This window comes from Prionailurus viverrinus, chromosome A3 (assembly GCF_022837055.1).
Source record: "Prionailurus viverrinus isolate Anna chromosome A3, UM_Priviv_1.0, whole genome shotgun sequence".
NCBI lineage: Eukaryota > Metazoa > Chordata > Mammalia > Carnivora > Felidae > Prionailurus > Prionailurus viverrinus.
The window spans coordinates 399,679-421,903 of NC_062563.1; the positions used below are offsets into that span (position 1 = coordinate 399,679).

The window sequence follows — 22,225 nt, forward strand, 5'->3', positions numbered from 1 at the left end:
CACGTCAGGCTCTGTGCTGACAGCTTGGAGCCTGGAGCCTGCTTTGCAATCTGTGTCTCCCTCTCTCTCTGCCCCTTCCCCACTCATGCTCTGTCTCTCTCTCTCTCTCTCTCTCTCTCTCTCTCTCTCTCTCTCTCTCTCTCTCTCAAACATAAATAAGCATTGAAAAAAAAAAAAAAAGACAGAAAGAATGACTTTATTCCCTGGTTGGAATCAAGCAACACAAGAAAGCCAGTCACTCTGTGAAAGCCATCTCTTGAGAAGGCCACGAGCCAGGGACGCTCACTGGAACGGGCTGACCCAGGGGAAAGGCCAGTGCGCCCCATACTCAACACCAGATGCTCGCGGACCACCTGAGAAACGTGCCGCCCTAAACACTCTGCACACGCAGGAAGCGTTCTCATACCAAGAAAGGGTTTTGTATTGTGAGGTAAGTGAAAAGCCACTAGGAACTGTGTCGGAAACAAAGTTTTGCAGCAACGATCATCAAAATGTCACGGATGGAACCAGACAGGCACCTCACAGAGCCAGCCAAGGCCACTTCCCAGACTGACAGCTGCATTCTCCAAGAGAACGGCTCTAAGCCTCCTGTTGCACAAAGACCACCATGTGGAAATGGGTGTGGAGTTAAAAAACAGGGATGCAGCTTCGACCTCCTTGTTCAGACTGGGTTCCTTCTTGGTCACGTGGCCTCAGTCTGACTCAAGCACCACAGAAACCAAGAAGGGCCCCGCCTCGGGCGTGTCCTGACCAGTAGTGACTGAAAAAGTGACAGAAGATGCCAAATGAGGATTAGACCCCATACAAACTGGTCTGTACTCTTTGTGACTTTTGACCAAGGTCCTGGAGGCCGGTTACAAAGACTTTCGGGCATCCGTGGCCCCACTGGATCAAGTGACAGCCCACCAGGGGTCTCAGGTGTGGGTGAGCCAGGCAGGGCCCCGTGGGGTGGGAGTATTACGAAAACACTTCGCTCTTCTGAGCACAGAGACTTGAGCTCTTACTCCAGAATTGCACAGCTTTGTGAAAGACAGCCGTGTTGTTCTATGACACGTGCAAGAGACAATAAAAAAGAAAAAGAAAATCTGAAATGGTTCGTGGGCTTCCGCTCCCACAATCTGTCATCCATAGGGCAAGGTCTATCCCCCCTCCGCTCCTCCCCTCGCCAGGCCTCCTATGCTGTCAAAGCAATAAGGAAAATAAAATGAAGTGAAGTGTTTAACTCCATATGCAGAATAAAAAGGGGCTCGACAGCAAGAAACTAGGATTCTTTGGCATATTTGGGAATTTCCTTTCGATACAGACACTGAGCATATTTGTTACTCTTTATACTTCTTTGCGTCTTAAATGTTACATAATGAAAAGCTTTTAGCAACCATCATGGTTGGCCTGTGTCTCGACTCGCCTGAAGAACCAAGGTATATTTGGTGTGCACTAGACCATGGGCAGGCCACAGGCCCCTGGAAGTGCACGGCATGGCCAGCACCTGTGCCCTGGGTCATAGCACATGTGGCGCTCGAGAGGTTATGTGAGCTCGGGGCGCCTGGGTGGCGCAGTCGGTTAAGCGTCCGACTTCAGCCAGGTAGGTCACGATCTCACGGTCCGTGAGCTCGAGCCCCGCGTCAGGCTCTGGGCTGATGGCTCAGAGCCTGGAGCCTGCTTCCGATTCTGTGTCTCCCTCTCTCTCTGCCCCTCCCCCGTTCATGCTCTGTCTCTCTCTGTCCCAAAAATAAATAAAAAACATTGAAAAAAAAAAATTTAAAAAAAAAAAAAAAAAAAAAAGAGGTTATGTGAGCTCCACACCGGTGATGCCATCAGGGGCTATAATCTCCCAGAATGGAGTAGGGATCCTTGGCCTCTCCTAACAGAAAGACACAAATACCCACGTGAATAAGGGAAAGGTCATTACTGCAGAATTCCAACTAATAAACTCTAATAAAATACAGAAGAAACGGTGTTGAGAAAAGCACTATTTGGCACCTGGGGGGCTCAGTCAAGTGAAGTGTCCAACTTCGGCTCAGGTCATGATCTCACAGTTTGTGAGTTCGAGCCCCACGTTGGGCTCTGTGAGGACACCTCAGAGCCTGGAGCCTGCTTTGAATTCTGTCTCCTGGTCTCTCTGCCACTCTCCCATTCATGCTCTGACTCTCTCTCTCTCAAAAATAAACATTAAGAAAGAAAAGAAAAGAAAAGAAAAGAAAAGAAAAGAAAAGAAAAGAAAAGAAGAAAGAAAGAAAGAAAGAAAGAAAGAAAGAAAGAAAGAAAGAAAGAAAAGCACTATTTGGCAAATACCATAGTAACTGATACAGGACAAAAACATCATTAATGGGCCTGCAGACTAGTAGGTCAAAGTTTGGCAAGAAACAGGATGTTTAATCTCAGAGTGCCTCCCCACAAGGCACTTATTCATTAGAAAGGAGAAAAAGAGTAACCTTCCAGTGGAGAACCCTGATGGATGCCACTTGAGCTGCTCAGAGTTGAACGGGCACAGGCACCTACCAACACAGCCTGCCAGGACACAACATCCCACAAAGATGCAGAACCCCAACCCCAATGTGGGGACACATCATGGAGACCCAAATCAGGGGGCCACAAAGTCACAAAGTCAATCAGGGGGCCAGAAGTCAGACTCCTGAAAGACGACGACAGACCAAAGCCCTCTCTAGACTATCAGGGCCACGGAAACCTGAGGCTGTGACCGGGGGCGGCTGCTGCACCAGAACCAGCTGTGTTTTTCCTTCCTGCGAAAGGGACACTTAGGGAGGCAACTGGTGGAATTTGGCCTGCAAATCACATAATGGCACCGTGTCAACATTATTTCCTCATTTTGATAGCTATGTTGTGACTGTGTAAGAAAACATCGTCTTTTAAAGAAACGCTGCAGTACTTGGAGGAAAGGGGCCGTGACCTCTGCAATTTACTCGCAACTATTCAGAAGAAACAGTAAGGGGTGTGTGTGCATGCGTGTGCACGTGTGAGTGGAATGGGAAAGGCAAATGTGGTGAAACGGTCAAATTCGGAGGAATCTGGGTGAAGGGCATATGAGAAGCCTTCATACAGTTTGCAACATCTGTAAATCTAAAATTATTTCAAAATAAGCTAAAAAAAAAAAAAAAAAAAAAAAAAAAGAGAGCCACCTTTAAGGCACTGAATACCTAAAATACATACTGATTTTGACCCCCATGCTCTCTTCTCTGGAAGCCGATTCCAAGGAAATAATTTCAAAGTAGGCAAAAGCTTCGTATACAAAATGCCTTCTGAAGTGCAACTTATAAAAGAACCCAGGGGGTAGATGTGGGGAGGTAAAAAACAGCTGAGAGAGCTCTGTGGGCTCCCACTCTGCTGGCTCCTGGTCCACAGCACATAGTCAGCCCACACAGAGCACAGAGCACTGCAGATCAGGAGGTCTGCAAGGAGTGGCTCTCCAGGTAAACCCGGGTTAGGAGAAATCTGTACTCCTTACAGCTACAACTATGTTTAAGAAAGTCAGCAGATCAGGGGCCCCTGGGTGGCTCTGACTCTTGAAAATCTTGATCTTGGCTCAGGTCATGATCTTGCAAGTTGTGGGTTCGAGCCCCACGTCGGGCTCTGTGATGACAGCATGGAGCCTGCCTGGGATTCTCTCTCTCCTCTCTCTCCGACCCTCCAGCTCACACATGCTCTCTCTCAAAATAAATACATTTTAAAAAATCAGCAGATCAAGAAGACTTTCACATCTGCAGCTAGTTCCCCACAGGTGCTTCAGGCCCACGTAGCCGGACTTACACTGTCAGCATCTTCCATCCAGGTGTGCTTCCGATCTTCCTCCTCAATCCCAATGCCAATCACAGCACGCATGACGGCCTGGCAGGTGGCCACACTCCCAGCCTTGTCACACTCCTCAGCATCCTGCAAGAGGGACACAAAACTATAGTCCAGAGCTGCAGGTGCCTGACAGGGGCACGCTACGCCCACATGAAGAGGACGGACAGCCCCTGCACCGCAGGTCGGTGCGCACCCAAGGCGCTGATGCCCATCGAGCCCTCCTGCAGCCCACCCGGCAAGGTAACCCTCCTTTCCACCCAGCAGATGAATGCTTGACAAATACCTAAGGACTTAACAAGGCTGCATCTATGCACTCCCAAGCACTGCACAAGCAGCTCTGTGTGCACAGCACTGTGGGAGACAGCTCAGTGGCCACACGAGGCTCTGCATGGAACACACTTCCAAAGTAGTAAGAACCAAGACAAACATTTGCATCTGTTGGTCTAGAACTCAGGATTCAAAATGGACAAAAGGAGGAAATACTCCAACTGGATCCCAGGGCCTTGCAGGCCACAGCAAGTGCTCTGGGTTTTACTGCTGTGGGGCAGGCAGGCACCAGAGGTTTTTAAACTAGAGGAGGAGTCACATAATCAGTCTCATTTTAAAAGGACAGCCCTAACCACTGTGTGGAGCATTAGCAGGGAAACACAACAGGACACACTGCCATGTCTGGGGGAAGCTGTGGTCTGGCCAAGGACTGCCACAACTGGGTGACAAGGTGCACCCGGACCAGGGACAGACGGCAAGACAGGCCACCCGGACCAGGGACAGACGGCAAGGCAGGCCACCCGGACCAGGGAGAGATGGGAAGGCAGGCTCAAACTGCTTGCCGGACGAGGGGTATGAGAAAAAGGGAGTCAGCAGTGACTCACGAAGCATAAATGGTGGTGCTTCATACTGAGGTGAGCAAGGCTGAGGACTAGCACGTTTTGTGGGCAAACCAGGAGATGCATCCTGGACACATCAGGCCCTGGGACTGTCCCATGTCGCTGGGGGACGCAGGGCAGCAGGGGTGCAATCCAGGATGTGGGGAGCACCCAGAGCAGAGTCCACATTTGGGGGTTCCTGCCCTGTAAGTGCCATTCTTGCTTGGCAATGTGGTGAGACGAGACCCTCACAGAAGCACAGACAAGTCTCAGAAAGGGGCTGAGGGCCAAACCACCAAGCGACTTAGAGGAGAGAAGGAGAGGGGCGCCTGGGTGGCGCAGTCGGTTGAGCGGCCGACTTCGGCTCAGGTCATGATCTCGCGGTCCATGAGTTCGAGCCCCGTGTCGGGCTCTGTGCCGACAGCTCGGAGCCTGGAGCCTGTTTCCGATTCTGTGTCTCCCTCTCGCTGACCCTCCCCTGTTCATGCTCTGTCTCTCTCTGTCTCAAAAATAAATAAAACGTTAAAAAAAAATTAAAAAATAAAAAAAAAAAATAGAGGAGAGAAGGAGAACCAGCAAAGGAGGGGAAGTGGCACCAGCAGGACGAAAGGAAAAGCATGTGAGTACATGCAGACGCTGTTCGAGGGCATGGCTGGTGGAGCCAGGCCTGTCGCAGAGGCTCCTGAGGTGTCCAGCGGGGCCCGGGGTCAGGGCCGGGACTGGGTTCCACAAAGAAGGGGAAGTAGGAAGTAAGAAGGCAAGGAGAAAACCCGTTCGGCAGAGTCTGGTGCTCAGTAAATGGTGACTTTGCTCAGAGGGCAAAACCCCTCAGCCGTAACACTCTTCGCAGGACACCACAAAGACACGTTTTATGTGCTAGCCTTAAAAAGACCAGGCAAGACTCGTGTGCTTTCAGATCCCTGCATCACATTCAAATAGAAGCAAATAGCAGCAAAACACAAATTTTGAGGAAAGCTTATTTCTTATTTAATTTTAAATGTTTACTTATTTTTGAGAGAGAAAGAGAGAAAGAGCATGAGCAGGGGAGGGGCAGAAGGGCAGACGGGAGAGAGAGGACCCCAAGCAGGCTCCACGCGGCCAGCACAGAGCCCAACATGGGGCTCGAACACACAAACCTGAGCTGAAATCAAGAGTCTGACGCTTAACTGACTGAGCCACCCAGGTGCCCCAAATTTTGAGGAAAATTTTAAAAACTTCTAGCTCGTGCTGTGTATTTTTCTGCACAAAGCCAGTGTCTTAATGGAGGGTTTACAGGAAGCTGGTCTGAGAACCAGCAAGGAGACAGGACACCTACCATCCCCTCCTGCAGTAATCCTTCCTGACAAGATGGAAACACAGGCTGGCAGAAGAAACGGGACTCACTGTGGCCAAGCCAGTGTGCCTCAAAAGGGGGGGTTAGGAATGGTAATTGACGTGCGTGGGCTTTTCCGGGGGCACAGGGCGCTCGCCTCCACTCTGTGCAAAACGGGGCTCCAGGGAGACCGAGAAGGCAGAGAGCTGGAGCAGGTAAGGCCTGCCAGGTGCACAGTCAGCCTCCAAAAAGCCCTCAGAGAGCCAGAGAAGCTGCTGACTGAGCCGGAACCCCCCTGCCCCCGCTCCTGAGACAACGAGAAATCCAGACAACACCTGTGAAGCAGCCGTTGTCAAGCCACTGGACACAGGTAACAAAGGGCTGTGAGGACTGAGACGCAGAAGCAGTCAAGGGGAGCCCCATGTTAGCCCAGCTCACCGCCTGGAGAGTTTCCAGGCCGCAGAACAGGGAGGGGGACCCAGGTGGGAACGCTGGAGGAGGCGGTGCTGAGCCCTAGAAGATGAAGAAGCATACAGTACACAGGATCAAGCACAAGAGAAGACAAGTGCAGTGGAGAGACAACCCTGGCGATGTGCTCTGCAGAGAGCCACCTGGGGGTCTTCACTGAGCACCAAACAAAGCATGAGTGTTTGAAAAGAACCATCCACAATGGTTCGAGCACTCCTCAGAGCTCACATGGGGCCAGGAACAGTGCCTCTTTCCATGGCCAGACTGGAAACCCCCAAGAGACACAGGTCACTGGGCACAGTGCACAGAGAGGTCTCACCTCCACAGGGGGATTAGCCCTGAACTGTCCCAAACCCACTACTGCTGGGGTCCAACCTAGCAAAGCATTGAAGCAAGGTCCAAAGGACCAAAGCACCAGCTGGTCCAGTAGGAAAGCCTAGGGGACGTACAGGAATGCAAAACTGCCCAGCACCCAGCAAGGGGAAATTCACGGTATCTGGCAACAAGTTGAACATTACCAGCCACGCAAAGAAATAAGAATATGCAACTTGTAACGAGAGGATTAACAAATCTATCAAAATTAATCCCAAATGGACAAAGACATCAGAGTTAGGAGACAAGGGCACTAAAACAGTCGTTATATTGAGTCTGTGTGTCCAAAATACCAGCACAAGGGTGTCTGGGTGGCTCTGTTGGTTGAGCGTCCAACTCTTGCTTTCAGCTCAGATCATGATCAAGCCCTGCACTGGGCTCTGCACTGAATGTAGAGCCTGCTTGGGATTCTCTCTGTCCCTCTCTGCCCCTCCTCCACTCGTATATACACTCTCTCTTAAAAAAAAAAAAAAAAAAAAAAAAAGGTTGTACAGATGTGAAAGACATTTTTTTTTTTAATGTTTCTTTATTTCTGAGAGACAGAGCATGAGTGGGGGAGGGGCACAGAGAGAGGGAGACACAGAATCCGAAGCAGGCTCCAGACTCTGAGCTGTCAGCACAGAGCCCGATGCGGGGCTCGAACTCACAAACCGCGAGATCATGACCTGACCCGAAGTCGGTCACTCAACCAACTGAGCCACCCAGGCACCCCGAAAGACATTTTTAAAAGACCAAAATTAAATTCACAGAAATGAAAACTACAAGATCTGAAGTGGAAAATCCCCTAGATGAGATAAACAGCAGATCAGATGTTACAGAAGAACAAACTTTGAAGACAAAGCCATACAAGTTATCCAAAACGAAATGGAAAGAAAAGAAGAAAAGTTCTTTAAAATATAACTAAGGCACCAATGAGCTACAGAGCTAACACCACACTCAACAGGAAAACCTAGATACTTCCCCCTAAGATCAGGAGGAAGACAAAGATGTTGGTTCTCCCCACTTCTAGTCAACATTTCACTAGAGGTTCTAATCAGGGCAATTAGACAAGAAATAAAAGGTATCCAGAAGGGGGAAAAAAAAGAAGTAAAATTGTATAAGCAGATGGCATGATCTAGCATACCGAAAACCCTACAGAACCCATTAAATCTATTACAATTTAATAAATGATTTCAGCAAGGTCACACAAGCTCAATATTCAGAAGTCTACTGTATTTCTATACACAAATAATGAACCACCTGAAAATGACACGAAAATTTCACTTACAATAGCATCAAAAATAACAACATATTTGGAATAAAACAAAGTGCAATACTAGTACACTGACATTGCTGAAAAAGCTGAAGACCTAAATCAATGCAAAGACACCCCATGTTCATGGATCAGAAGACTTAATACTGTCAGGATGCCAACAGTCCCCAAGGCAATCTGCCGGTCCCATGACATCCCTATCAAAATCCCAGCTGGTCCAAGTTTCTTTTATTTTTTTTTAATTTTTTTTTTAATGTTTTTATTTATTTTTGAGAGAGAGAGAGAGACAGAGCATGAGCAGGGGAGGGGCAGAGAGAGAGGGAGACACAGAATCCGAAGCAGGCTCCAGGCTCCGAGCTGCCAGCACAGAGCCCGACACGGGGCTCGAACTCACGGACTGCGAGATCATGATCTGAGCTGAAGTCAGACGCTTAACCGACTGAGCCACCCAGGCGCCCCCCCCAAGTTTCTCTTTTGCAGGAACTGACAAGCTGATCCTAAAATTCATATGGAAACACAAAGAATCAAGCACACCTAAAATAATCTTGTAGACGACAAAGGACACTTTGTCACTTCCTGATTTCAAAGCTTTCTACAAAGCTACAGCCATCCGAATACCACAGGGCTAGCATAAAGACATACAGTCCAAGGACTAGGACTGAGTTCAGAAATAAACTCTTACACCGATGACCACTGGCCATGCACGTGGAGAATGAAGTTAAAGCCTTCCCTCACACCACACCCAAAAACGAACTCAAATGGATCATAAATCTAAATGTAAGAGCTACAACAGGGGCACCTGGATGGCTCAGTCAGTTAAGCATCCGACTTCAGCTTAGGTCACAGCTTCTAAGTTTGAGCCCCACATCAGGCTCTGTGAGGAGAGTTCAGAGCCTGGAGTCTGCTTCAGATTCTGGGTCTCCCTCTCTCTCTGTCCCTCCCCCTCCCCCACTCACGTGCGCACGCGCACGCTCTCTCAAAAATAAACAAACATTAAAAAAAACTTAAGTCATTAATTGTTTTAAAAAGAAAGAGAAGATAATATGTATGAAGAAACAAAGCTAAAGATGACAAATTCCTTATGGGAAATAACACACAAGAGAAGACAGTAAAGTTGTATCTTGAAAGTACTGCGGAACAAGATTGTCAACCTAAATTCTATACCAAGGGAAAACAGCTTTCAAAAACAGATCAAATACAGTTTCCAGACACGTAAAAACTGGAAGAATTTACATAAGAAACTGTTACAGCCCTTCAGGCAGAAGGAAGAAGACACAAGTTGGAAACGTGGGTCTCCACGGGTCTCCACAAAGGAAGGAGGCATCGAAAAGTAACAACGTGGCTAAAAACACCAAGGAAATAAAGGGGCTGAATCTCAACGGTTGAATTTTAGAGGGACATGTGAGACCTTGCAGCCAGGATTTAAAAAAAAAAGGAAAAAAAAAAAAAATGCCCAAACACAGAGAGGCCACATGGCATGACACCCACACAGGGCAGAGGTACTGATCAAAAGGGGATCCCTGGGAACAGGGCAGCACCCCTCGAGGCCACCTCCTCAGGAGGGGAGAGGCCCCCGGGCGGACAACTGGACCTATAAGCAGACCTGTGGCAGCAGGAACACAAGAAGGAAGAGGCGGGAGGCCTGAGGCCACCTTCCCACCTTCTAATGCCAAGGGCAGTAGGCGAAACAAGAGGGCCGCCTGCATAGAGCCCTTGGTGGGGAGCAGATGGTGGTCAAGAAGCACTCCCCGCCCCAGGCTGACTCCACTACAGGCAGGGCCCCCAGGAGACGGGGAGTCCTTGCCCACAGAGCTCACGTGGTGAAAGTGGAAGGCAGGAGAGGTCGCCCATCCTGGAAGCCGGGTCAGAAGATCTTCAGAGACTTCACCAGCCCCAGGCCTACCGTTCTCTTTACATCGTATTATTTCTCCTCGAAAAGGGGTACTATTCACTAGTGTCCGTGTGCAGAAAGTTCTTCAGAGTATCCAACCCACAGGTGTCCTCAGGGTGTCAACTCTATAAAAACTAAGGAAAAGCCACACATGCCTGCTTTCCTGCCAGCGTGACGACCCTCAGTTAGCATCCACCAGCCCCTACCCTATGAGAGACTCCAACGTGGTTTTTTTTTTAAGTTTATTTATTTATTTTGAGAGAGAGAAAAAGCACATGCAAGCGGGAGAGGGGCAAGGTGGGGGGGGAGAGAGAGAGAGAGAGAGAGAAAGAAAATCCCAAACATGCTCCACACTTTCACCACAGAGCCCAAGGCAGGGCTTGAACTCACGAACCATGAGATCATGACCTGAGCAGAAACCAAGAGTCAGACCTTGGTTTGACTGACTAAGCCACCCAGGCACCCCCCAACATGCATTTTTATTTGTATTTATTTTTTTAATGTTTATTTATTTTTGAAAGAGAGAGAGAGCAGGGGAGGGGCAGAGAGAGAGGGGTTCAGAGGATCCGATACAGGCTCTAAGCTGTCAGCACAGAGCCCGACGCGGGGCTCGAACTCACGAACCATGAGATCATGACCTGAGCCACCTAGACGCCCCCCAACGTACGTGTTTAAAGCAGACACCGAGACACAGCTGCTTACGGAGGAGAGTCCTACCTGCTGACCTCACCTGGATCCATTGTTCGCGGTTGATCTCCACACCGTTAGCCCGCAGCGAGGTGATGGCTCGGTCAATGATCTTCTCCACCATCTGCGTGTTGCCATTGGCTTCCTCCAGCTTGGCAGCCGTGATCCAGATGTGCCGGTCTGTAGGGATGTTCTCCCGGGCCTTATTTAAGACCTTGCGGGCATTTTCATAGGTCTCTAGCCTTGCCAGAGCAAGCCAGAGCTGTGGGGAGACAACACCAGCAAACAAGAGGACAGCATTCAGCGCAACCCACCAGGTCAAACGTTGAGCCAACCTTAACAGGCCGCAGCACTTGCACAAACTTCTTTCTAACAGCTCTCAAGGATCCTTTAAACAGGGCCCATGAACGTATACAGCAACATTTTTCACCTGATCTGATTAACCGTGCAGTTCTGCTTCTGACTTATTTAGTGACTCTGGTGAACACGAGAAGTCGACAGATTCTCAGTCAAACATTTCAAACACCAGTTAAATGTACACACTGTGCCCGACTCATTCCAGGTGTGGCACAGAAGATGAGCAGGACGCGACTGCGGACTTCACAAAGGACACCCGGCTGTTCAGCCTTCTGGGGTTCTCACATCCTGGCTGTTCATTCTGCAGCATTTCATCACCAAAGATGTGTAGGGCTCTATTTACTTTTACATAAATGAAGATTAATTTTGCTTGCAGAATTTCACAATACCCCTTAGGATAATTAAGGACATGTTGGATATCATAAAACCAACACTAAAAATCATTGCACAGAATGCTGTGAACCAGAATGTTTGAAACTAAAGAAACCCAACTAGTTTGAGGCAACGAACCTCTCATGCTGGGCTGAGAGAAAGACGCCATTAGTATTTTCTACCACCCTCCACTGTGCAGGTCCCATTTACAAACTCTGAGCTGAACGAGAAGGACAGGCCCTTGCAAAAGAGTGCTCAAAACAGAATTCTCTGTAGGGGCCGGAGGCGAGCTAAGATTCCATTCTGCACTTCCATTAGGAGCACGAGTGACCACGGCCAGGCTGGCCATTCTGCCCAGCAGCCATGTTACGAGGTGGCCTCGTATGATTTCACCCCGCCTTACGGCCCCAGAAATCACAGCTCGATGCTCAGCCGATGCCACTTCCAGACGCTGCACTTGGACTCAGGCAGAGCCTGCCAGACTCACCTCCACGCTGGTGGGGCAGCACTCCACAGCTCGGCTGAGCATGATTCTAGCATCTTCAGGCTCTTCCAGTTCAACGGCCGCCTTCCACAAGCGAACCGAGTTTGGAACATGTTCAAGGGCTGAGAAAGGTCAGGCAAGAAATCAGGTCACGGAAAAGCAGAAGCAGAAGCAGGATGCTTGTGTCACAAAGAGCGCTGCCGCCAGCAGGGCCAAAAGATCCCTCCCTTGGTGGCCAGGATCGCGGAGCAGCCCTTTATGTGGGTCCTCTCGAGTCTGGGGCAGATACAGCCAAGCCCAGGGCAGAACATCTTCAATCGCAAGCAAGGCCAGGACACAGCAGACAACTGAGGGAGGCACAGGGAGCTGTGTGCCATCTCTGCTCCCACTCAGGCCTGAAAACCAATGTTAAGAACCACAAGAAGGCAATCACCCACGTGCGAAGGGCTGGCCGGGCGGGTCGCACGTGAGTGAGTGTGCAGAAATCGGGGGAAAGAAAAGAGAAGTGGCCCTGGGATACACATCTCCCCAGGCTGGTGTGCATCTGAGGGCCAGCTGGGTGTGGGCTCCTTCTTGGCCCCTGAGGAGCGCTGTGCGCTGACGCAGACAGACTGGTTCTGCAGCAGGTGGGCTCCTTTGGTGGCCCACGGCAGCCAGCATATGGAGTGACATCAGAGAAGGGGGACGGACTCCCAGAAGAGGCTACAACTTTGTGCAGTCCAGAAACTTCCAAACCTCTGTTTAAGCAACAGAACCCTTTCTGCATACACAATTTACCAAAAAGTCCAAATCAGAAGGCAGACCAACACAGAGCCCTGCAGCGTGAGTACTAGGGGAGGGTGGGTGGGCTGACGGAGAACAGCACAGCTCAGGTCACTAGCCAGGAAAGCACAGCACTTCTGAGGCAGCTCTCTGATTTCATCTGAAATCAGGGCACAGACCGGGGCCTTCTGGGGGCACCCGGATGAAGCCAGGTTTCATCACCAGCAGATGAACTGGCAGGCCTCCCTGCCAATGGAGCTGAGCCTCCCTCACCAGCAGAAGCAATTGGCAGGCCTCCTCTTCAGGGGACGTGCCGCCCCCACCCAATCCACGGGGCTGCGTACCAGCGCCACGGAGCAGGATCACAGAGGGCCATTCGGAGTTCACGGAATCCCTCCCAAGGGTGGCCTGACGATGCCCGCTGCTGAGCTGAGTCCCCTCACCCGGAACCATTCCCTAGCCAGCCCCTGGACTGGGCCAACCCCCTGGACCCATTCCATTGGGAGCGGCAGGGACTGGTTCTCTCTGGGTTGGAAGTGCCTTCCCTGACTACAGAGCCCTTCCAGCACCACACATCCACCGCATACTCAAGAAACCGATTCCACAGAGAAAAACGTGCAGCAAAGGGCTCAGACTGCGGGATCCCTTGGCCTTACCACATCCCCATCATTTGCAGCAAAGGCCTAGCAGAACAATGGGACACTAGTGAGCATTTCGAACGTGGCTGGGAGAAACACCCCGAAGCAACAGGCCTCAACATCATGGGATGCAACCGCCTACACGGGTGCTTCTCACGCAGCCAAAACGCACAGGTCCAGGAAGAAGCAGTGACATCCAAGCAGCTCCCCAGACTACAGGTCACAACCCACTGGGAAAGCTTGGTTCCCACCTGTGAACTCTGCAGGAGGCCTCAGAGCCACAGCTCTACCACACTGAAAGATGAGCCCTCTGAGGCCAGTGCACCAGCCCTGGCTGGAGAGGGGAACTCTCACCCCCAAGGGGAGACTGAGTGGCACTGTGTACTGCGGAAGGACAACCCATGACCAGAGCCCAGAGAGTGCTAAGGCCTGGCTTAGGATTTCCACTTCCAAAGTTAGTTAATGGAAGCGTGGCAGCCCAAGAAAGCAAGACCGCTGAGGACCTAGCCACTTCAGGAGTTCACAGTTTGAGTCCCCGGTCCAGGAAAGGACCCTGACCAGGTAAGGTGCTAGCAGAGGGCACAAGCAGTGGAGGAAGAAAGTCCTATCCTCCAGCCAAGTGACCAGCCAGAAACACGAGGACACACAAGTACACCCCTGCAGGCACACGTTAGCTACTTTGCCCCTGCTTCCCTTCTCCGCATCATACTGCAGATCAGTGGAAGTAAACTTCATCATTCAGTCTCTAGCATCTGGAACTTTCCAGTGGGACTGAACTCACAGGGTCGTTACCTTCACCAAGAGATGGGTACGACGCCCAGGGCTGGTGTGTGTCCACTTTTGGGGAAGACAGTGGGAACTCCTCCACCACTGTCTCGTCAGCAGCCCGGAGCACTAAAGCTAAAGCCAGCTGTTGCTGGCCGGTTCGGCTCTTGCCAGAGCTCTTCCCAGAGGCCAGCTGCCACGTTGAGAGGCTGCAGCCAGCCGGTATACAAGGGGCAGCCTAGGTAGGAAAAGAGCACTCTGGAATAGACATGCCCGCAAGCAGAAGATGGGATCACACAGAGGCCAACACGATCTCCAGCCACGGCCCTGCAGGGAGGACACTCAGGTGCTATCCCTCTGCTCGCAGTGACCCGACAGTGACTGCCACTGGAGGCTGCCATGATTTATGCACCAAAATATACGGTTTCAGGGTAAAATAACTCCACTTTGAGGACTGTATTAGTCGCAGAGTAACATAGACCTTCACGTCTATCACAGTGAGCCGAGTTGACAGGAGGCAGCCAATAGCCTAGCCTCAGGCCCACGTGTTGCCCTTATACAGACAAGGACACCAGCTCAAAGGTCTAATACCACGCTCAAGGTCACTCAGGTGTCAGACTAGCATTCCAAGTTCAAATCCTCCCAACAACGGACCAAGAGGTCAGCTGCATTCAACTGAGACCCAGAGCTCCCATGCCAGCAACCAAGGGCTGGAGAGGTGTCCTAAGTCACTGATGGAAGTAGCTGTCACCTTGATTCTCACCAAGAGCTAACTGAAGCGGCACCCAGTTCTGCCCCAGGCATCTGAAAAAAGAATGCTGTTCTTGGAAATACTCTGAGGCCAGGGGCAGGCCAGGACCAAGAGCAGGGATTAGAGGCAGAGGCCAGCTTGGGGACTCCATGTTCTTTCTACCTTAGCACAGCTCTCTGAGAGAAGCAGAGGCAGGAGAGCCGTCGCTCTAGAGATCCAGCACAGCTTGGAAAAGCCATCAGTCAACACTGCTCTGCAGGCCCCACCTCCATGCCCGCTCCCCTCTCCGAATCTGAAGCCAGATGGAAATGAATCCAGGTAATGTGGTGGTGAAAAGGAGTGGCCACAAAGACATTTTGACCATTCATCATGAGTTGTGGCAGGCGAGATTCAGTAGAGCTTTCCTAAATAAATAATGCTAATTACCCACAGTTTAATATGTTTGTCATTAAAGAACTCATTTTCTGGCTAAAAAAAGACAAGCTGATTTCTATAAACCAAGACAGGTGCTAACTTTCTGCTCCTGGCCTCATTTTAAAAGACTGGCTGAGCACTTAACGGGTCGTAGGGCTGCAATCAAGAACCAGACCCAAGAGAGGAAAACACGCATGAACACACACAGGCACAAGGGGGACTCTGCCCGGCCTCAATCAAACACAGAGAACAAAACAGTCAGAAACTGTGTGAGAACACTCGCATGGCCTGAGGTCACACACCTCTTAACATCTCATTCAAACACCCACCTTAAAAACAAGAGCTGGGAACCTCTCACCGAACACTGCCCTCAATTCTACAAAACATACCTCGTTTTCCCCACACCACCAATTCAAGTAGAGTTATGCCACTGACACAGGTTTACTCCGGACCAGCCCTCTCAGGCGCATCTGCTCTGGAACAGAGACCAGAAGCAGCATCCACTTCACAGGCTGTGCAGGGAGAAACGCGGCTCTTAACGCGAGCTCTGCAACAACGACAGTTCACCACACAGGCTCCATCTGGGCAGTGACTCCCGGGTGGGGACAGCCTCCTCGCCATACAAACCATTCGCTGTGACAGGAGCCGATGGCACATGCCACCCTTCTTGAAGCACCAGGCGAGAAGACAGGTGCTATCCCGCGACCCAGCAAGGGTTTCAGGAGACGGGAAGGACCCCATTAACACACAGCTCTGCTGTGACCACCCAGTTGGTCCAGCCTTAAAACCATGACACGCTACCTGTCACAGCGTCAGGTTCCTGACAGTGGAGAAGACGGGCACCCCAAAGCCTGCCCTGGGCTGGCCCGGCTTGCCCCCCACAGACACCACCACATCAAGCCCCAAGAAGCAGGTTCCGAATGAGCACTGTTCTTACAGATGGGAAAACCTGGGCCACAGCGTGACTGCTTACCGTGCTCGAGGTCACACAACGGGAAAAGGCAGGTGTGGGATATAAACCCGAGTGCCTCATCCAGAGTGGAAACTACCCCCCGATCCAAGAGGGTCCAAGAGCAGAGGCAACCCAGCCCAGAAAAAGGCCTGAAAACATCACCCATTCCCTAACCGTTTCCACCAAAAGCCTGAGCAAAGCAGTGAAGAGTCTGCTCTCCGAGCGAGAACACGGGCACCAGGAGTGGAGAAGGTGGCGCCTGCCTCACGTGGGTCACAGCCCCAGATGCATCCGCTGGTGACGGCAGCCCCAGGGAGGCTCACCTTTGCGAAGAACCCGCTTCTTGGCGCGAATGTCTGTTTCCAGCTCCGCTGCTCTGATGTAAATCCTGACAGACTGAGGGAGGTGACGGACAGCTTGGGCCACCACAGCTTTGGCTGTGTCCCCAGGCTGCAGCCTGGCTGCTTCTAGCCAGACATCTTCACTCTGTGAGGCAAAACAAAACAACAGAAGTGTCCGTGCAGGCAGTAAGCTGAGGCAGAGCAGCAGGCGACTCCGAAAGCCTCAGGAACAGGAGGGGCTGGGCTCATCAGACCCATGGCCCCAGGTTTTACAATCAAACCTAAGTCCGTGAGCTTGGTCTCAAACACGCCTGCACCGGGGGCCCTGTAATGCCAACGCTTGGGAATGTCGCTACAGCACCTCTGTGTCCAAGTCGGGGAAACACACAACACTACGAGAGACGAACAGTCTGCCCTTTGGGATGATGAGTCAATCGACAGACGAAATGGAGATGTATCAGCATGTGGCTGTGGGATTGCCTGGGAAGTTCTAATTTATGCCTGATGTCCTGTGTTAAGGGTTCAGAGAGGGTATCTTTCACTGCCAAGGGCACCCCATCTGCACAACAAATGTATGGTGCGTTAGAGGGTCTCAAAGGACTTTTTAAAGCTTGTATAGTCTCCCCACCTCTCAAAAAAGTACTGGAGGGGCGCCTGGGTGGCGCAGTCGGTTAAGCGTCCGACTTCAGCCAGGTCACGATCTCACGGTCTGTGAGTTCGAGCCCCGCGTCCGGCTCTGGGCTGATGGCTCAGAGCCTGGAGCCTGTTTCCGATGCTGTGTCTCCCTCTCTCTCTGCCCCTCCCCCGTTCATTAAATAAATAAATAAATAAATAAATAAATAAATAATAAAAATAAAAACAAAAAAGTACTGGAATAGTCTCCTAAGAGTGAGAATTCATCTTTATGCCTCTTATATTAGGTGGGGTGGAAAAGCTGACCAATTCAGCTGTCTGGTTAAGGTTATCCTGCCATTAAACTAACCGCAGATGAGCCTTAAGCTCTAAGTGAAAATAAGCAGGAAAAAGCCCTTTCACACTTTTTGCCTCCTCCCCCTGGCCTGTCCAGCTGTGTGGAGTCTCGACACCAAGAGGCAGGCAGGTTCATTCTACCTCAAGTCTACCTCTCACAGACGCCCCGCGTGCTACAGACACTGAGGGTCCCTCCGCGGCTGGCATCGTGCAGCCTTCCAGGGAAACCCTAACCCGAGCCTTACCTTGGGGCACATCTCCGTCCCCTTCATAATGAGGTTTCGTGCTACTTGCAGCTTCCCGGTGACTTCTTCCAGGCGGGCGGATGCAATCCAGGCTGGTGGGTGGTGAGGGTTTGTCTCCCGCACAGACTTGAGGAGCAGCCGTGCCTTCTTGATGTCACTGCAAGGGTCAGAAGGCACACGGGGTCAGGCCGAGGGGATGCCCAGGCCCAGAACGAAGACGCCAGTGCAGGAACTGTCAAATCTGATGTCCCAAGGGGCAAAACCCGCTCAAAGCTCTGACCAGCACCCTTCTGAGACGGCTGCGGAGCACCCGTGCAAACAGGCTATAAGACTGTAAGACCTCTCCAGGCGCCAGGCAGGCACTGAGCTTGAGGGTCCTCGTGTGGGACACAGTTAGCAAGGTGCCTTCTAGTTCAGCATGCCCACCAATTTTGAATATTATTTGTAACATATTTCACATCCACAACATACTTAACCGTACAGATAAACATCAACCTATTTCACCACACATTTTTTAGAATGTCCACGTCCTATTTTGGCTGCATACTTTTCAAATAAAATCTAAAACGCTCTAGGCAACCTGAGTCCCACTCCTTCCCACCAGTTCCACAGAGCACTCACTTGATGTCCCCTCCGTGGGTCGGAATCATGGAGTTTAAATCCGTCAGATAGCCTTTGGGGTCAACCACAGTCTGCCCACTCACTGAGTCAGACACCTGCAAGGCAGGACAAGTCAAACAGGAACTGGAGGGGAGTGAAAGACGCCAAAACCCAGAAGCCCCAGGACCCCTCCCACAATCCTGACCACCAGTGAATACGGACACTATAAAGGTAGAAAAACAACACTAACTCAAAACAACAGTTTGTGATGATCACGCATATATATATAAAACAGAGTTATAAAAAAAAAAAAAAAATCATAAAAGCCCCAGGGGGAAAAAGCCTAGCTAAACATAAGGTCTACCTATGAATGAGTAAAACCTAGAAATTATAAAGTAAAAAGATTATTTCAATAACTTTCTTTAAATTAGCAAATAGCAGTTCATTATACAATTCTCTCTGTGAACCTTAAAATTACCATGATAAACAGTAACAACAACAACAACAAAAAAGAAATGTGGACAGAGGGTCCTAAGTGAATTCAGCAAGACAAGAGAAAGAAGAAAGTGGTCTAGACTGGAATGGAAAAGATAAGGCTCTGTTTGCAGATGACTGTGTATGTAGAAAACCCAAAGAATCAACATAAAAATCCCCAGACCTAAAAAGCAATTATAGCAAGGGTGTAGGATACAAGGTTGCATACAAAAGTCAATCACTTTCCCATATATCAGCAGTGAACAAAAGGAATCTGAAATTAAAAACAAAGTATCGGGTGCCTGGGTGGCTCAGTCTATTAAGCTTCTGACTTTGGCTCTCATGGTTCCTGAGCTCGAGCCCTGCTTGGGGTGAGCACGAGCCTCGCTTCAGGTGAGCCCCACTTCTCTCTCTTTCTCTCTCTTTCTCTTTCTCTCTGCCCCTCACTCACTTGTGCCCTCTCTCTCTCTCAAAAAAAAAAAAAAAAAAAAAGCTAAAAATAATTTTTTTTAATTCTAAAAAAACAAAACAAAAAAGTATCATCTGCTCTCCATGTTCCTGAAAAAAAGACTTAATATCATTAAGATATCAGTTAGTTCTTCCCACCTTGATCTATAGATTCAATGCAATCCCAATCAAAATCCCAACCAGTTATTCCATGGGTATCAACACATTGATTCTAATGCTTATGTAGAAAGACAAAGGCCTGCAGTGGCCGACACAATATTGAAGCAGAAGAAAGAGGTCAGAGGGCTGATACTACCCAACTTTCAGACTCACTGCAAAGCCACAGTAACCAAGACAGTGTGTACTGTCGAAAACATGGACAAATGGATCAGTGGTAGAGAACAGGGCCCAGGGGGCTAGTTCAGTCCGTAGAGCATGGGACTCTTGATCTCAGGGCTGTTGAGTTCAAGCCACATGTCGGGTGTGGAGCTTACTTTGGGGCAGGGGTGGGGGGCGAGCACAGAGCCCAAAAATACAGTCAACTGATCTTTGACAGAGGAGCAAAGGCAACATAAAGGAGCAAGAACAGTCTCCTCAACAAATGGCACTAAACCCACTGGACATCCACATGCAAAGAAATGAATCTAGACACAGACTCTATACCCCTCACAAAAATTAATTCAAAATGGAATACAAACCTAAATAGAAAACACGAAACTATAAAACTCTTACATGGTAGCATAGGAGAAAATGTAGATGATCTGGGGCTTGGTGAGGACTTTTTAGACACAACACCAAAGGCACCATCCATGAAAGAACTGATAAATTAGACTTCCTTATATTAAAAAATTTCTGTCTGTGAAAGGCATTGTCTGGCACAAAAACAGACACTCAGATCAATGGAACAGAATAGAGAACCCAGAAATGGACCCACAAACGTATGGCCAACTGATCTTTGACAAAGCAGGAAAGACTATCCCACGGAATAAAGACAGTCTCTTCAGCAAGTGGTGCTGGGAAAACTGGACAGCGACATGCAGAAGAATGAACCTGGACCGCTTTCTTACACCAGACACAAAACTAAACTCTAAATGGATGAAAGACCTAAATGAAGCCATCAGAATCCTCGAGGAGAAAGCAGGCAAAAACCTCTTTGATCTTGGCTGCAGCAACTTCTTACTCAACACGTCTCCGGAGGCAAGGGAAACAAAAGCAAAAATGAACTACTGGGACCTCATCAAAATGAAAAGCTTCTGCACAGCGAAGGAAACAATCAGCAAAACTAAACGGCAACCGGAGGAATGGGAGAAGATATTTGCAAATGACATATCGGATAAAGAGTTAGTATCCAAAATCTATAAAGAACTTATCAAACTCAACACCCAAAACACAAATAATCCAGTGGAGAAATGGGCAAAAGACATGAACAGACACTTCTCCAAAGAAGACATCCAGATGGCCAACAGACACATGAGAAGATGCTCAACGTCATTCATCACCAGGGAAATACAAATCAAAACCGCAATGAGATACCACCTCACCCCTGTCAGAATGACTAACGTTAACAACTCAGGCAACAACAGATGTTGGCGAGGATGCGGAGAAAGGGGATCTCTCTTGCACTGCTGGTGGGAATGCAAGCTGGTGCAGCCACTCTGGAAAACAGTGTGGCGGTTCCTCAAAAAATAAAAAACAGAACTACCCTACGACCCAGCAATTGCACTACTAGGTATTTATCCAAGGGATACAGCTGTGCTATTTTTAAGGGACAATGCACCCTAATGTTTATAGCAGCACTATCGACAACAGCCCAAGTATGGAAAGAGCCCAAATGTCCATCAATGGATGAATGGATAAAGACATGGTGTATATATGCAATGGAGTATTACTCGGCAATCAAAAAGAATGAAATCTTGCCATTCGCAACTACGTGGATGGAACTGGAGGGTATTATGCTAAGCGAAATCAGTCAGAGAAAGACAAAAATCATATGACTTCACTCACATGAGGACTTTAAGAGAAAAAACAGATGAACATAAGGGAGGGAAACAAAAATAATATAGAAACAGGGAGGGGGACAAAACAGAAGAGACTCACAAATATGGAGAACAAACTGAGGGTTACTGGGGGGGGGTGTGGGAGGGGGGATGGGCTAAATGGGTCAGGGGCACTAAGGAATCTAGTCCTGAAATCATTGTTGCACTAGATGCTAACTTGGATGTAAATTTTAAAAATAAATTTAATAAAAAGGCATTTTCAAGGGAATAAAAAAACAAGCCGCAGACTGGGAACAGATACTCAAAAAGACAAATCTGATAAAGGACGTGTATCCAAAACATAGAAAGAACAATTGAAACTCAATAATCTGAAAAGAATCCAATTAAAAACTGGGCCAAAGACCCTAACAGACCCTTCACCAAAGATATACAGATGACAAACATAAATATGAAAAGATGCTCCACATCATATGTCACCAGAGAAAAATGCAAATGAAAACAAGATACTGCTACACACCTCTTAGAACGAGCAATTTCCAGAACACTGACACCACACGCCGGTGAGGGTGTGGGGCGGCGGGAGCTCTCATTCGCTGCCGGCGGGCATGCCAAACGGTGCGGCCACTTTGGGAGACAGTTCGTTGGTCTTTTACAAAACTAAACATATTCTTACCATATAATCCAATAGTCACACTTTTTGGTATTTACCCAGAGTTAAAAAATTACACGTACACACACACAAAACTGCACACGAACGTTTACAGCAGCTTTATTCAAAACTGCCAAAACTGGGGCGCCTGGGTGGCTCAGTCGGTTAAGCGGCCGACTTCGGCTCAGGTCATGATCTCGCGGTCCGTGAGTTCGAGCCCCACGTCGGGCTCTGTGCTGACAGCTCAGAGCCTGGAGCCTGCTTCGGATTCTGTGTCTCCCTCTCTCTGACCCTCCCCTGTTCATGCTGTGTCTCTCCCTGTCTCAAAAATAACGTTAAATAAAAATTAAAACAAA

At 49.4% G+C, this 22,225-nt stretch overlaps 1 protein-coding gene across 1 annotated transcript in view; it reads right to left on the reverse strand.

The window, feature by feature from the left end:
* The window catches only part of PRPF6 (pre-mRNA processing factor 6), a 48,376-nt gene that overhangs the window by 11,677 nt on the left and 14,474 nt on the right, over nucleotides 1-22,225 (reverse strand). The window contains exons 7-12 of the mRNA XM_047852323.1: nucleotides 18,324-18,418; nucleotides 17,703-17,859; nucleotides 16,471-16,633; nucleotides 11,869-11,987; nucleotides 10,696-10,914; nucleotides 3,766-3,888 (exon numbers count right to left, since the gene is read on the reverse strand). Of these exons, the coding sequence (XP_047708279.1) occupies nucleotides 3,766-3,888; nucleotides 10,696-10,914; nucleotides 11,869-11,987; nucleotides 16,471-16,633; nucleotides 17,703-17,859; nucleotides 18,324-18,418 (876 nt within the window). The remainder of the gene's footprint in view (nucleotides 1-3,765; nucleotides 3,889-10,695; nucleotides 10,915-11,868; nucleotides 11,988-16,470; nucleotides 16,634-17,702; nucleotides 17,860-18,323; nucleotides 18,419-22,225) is intronic.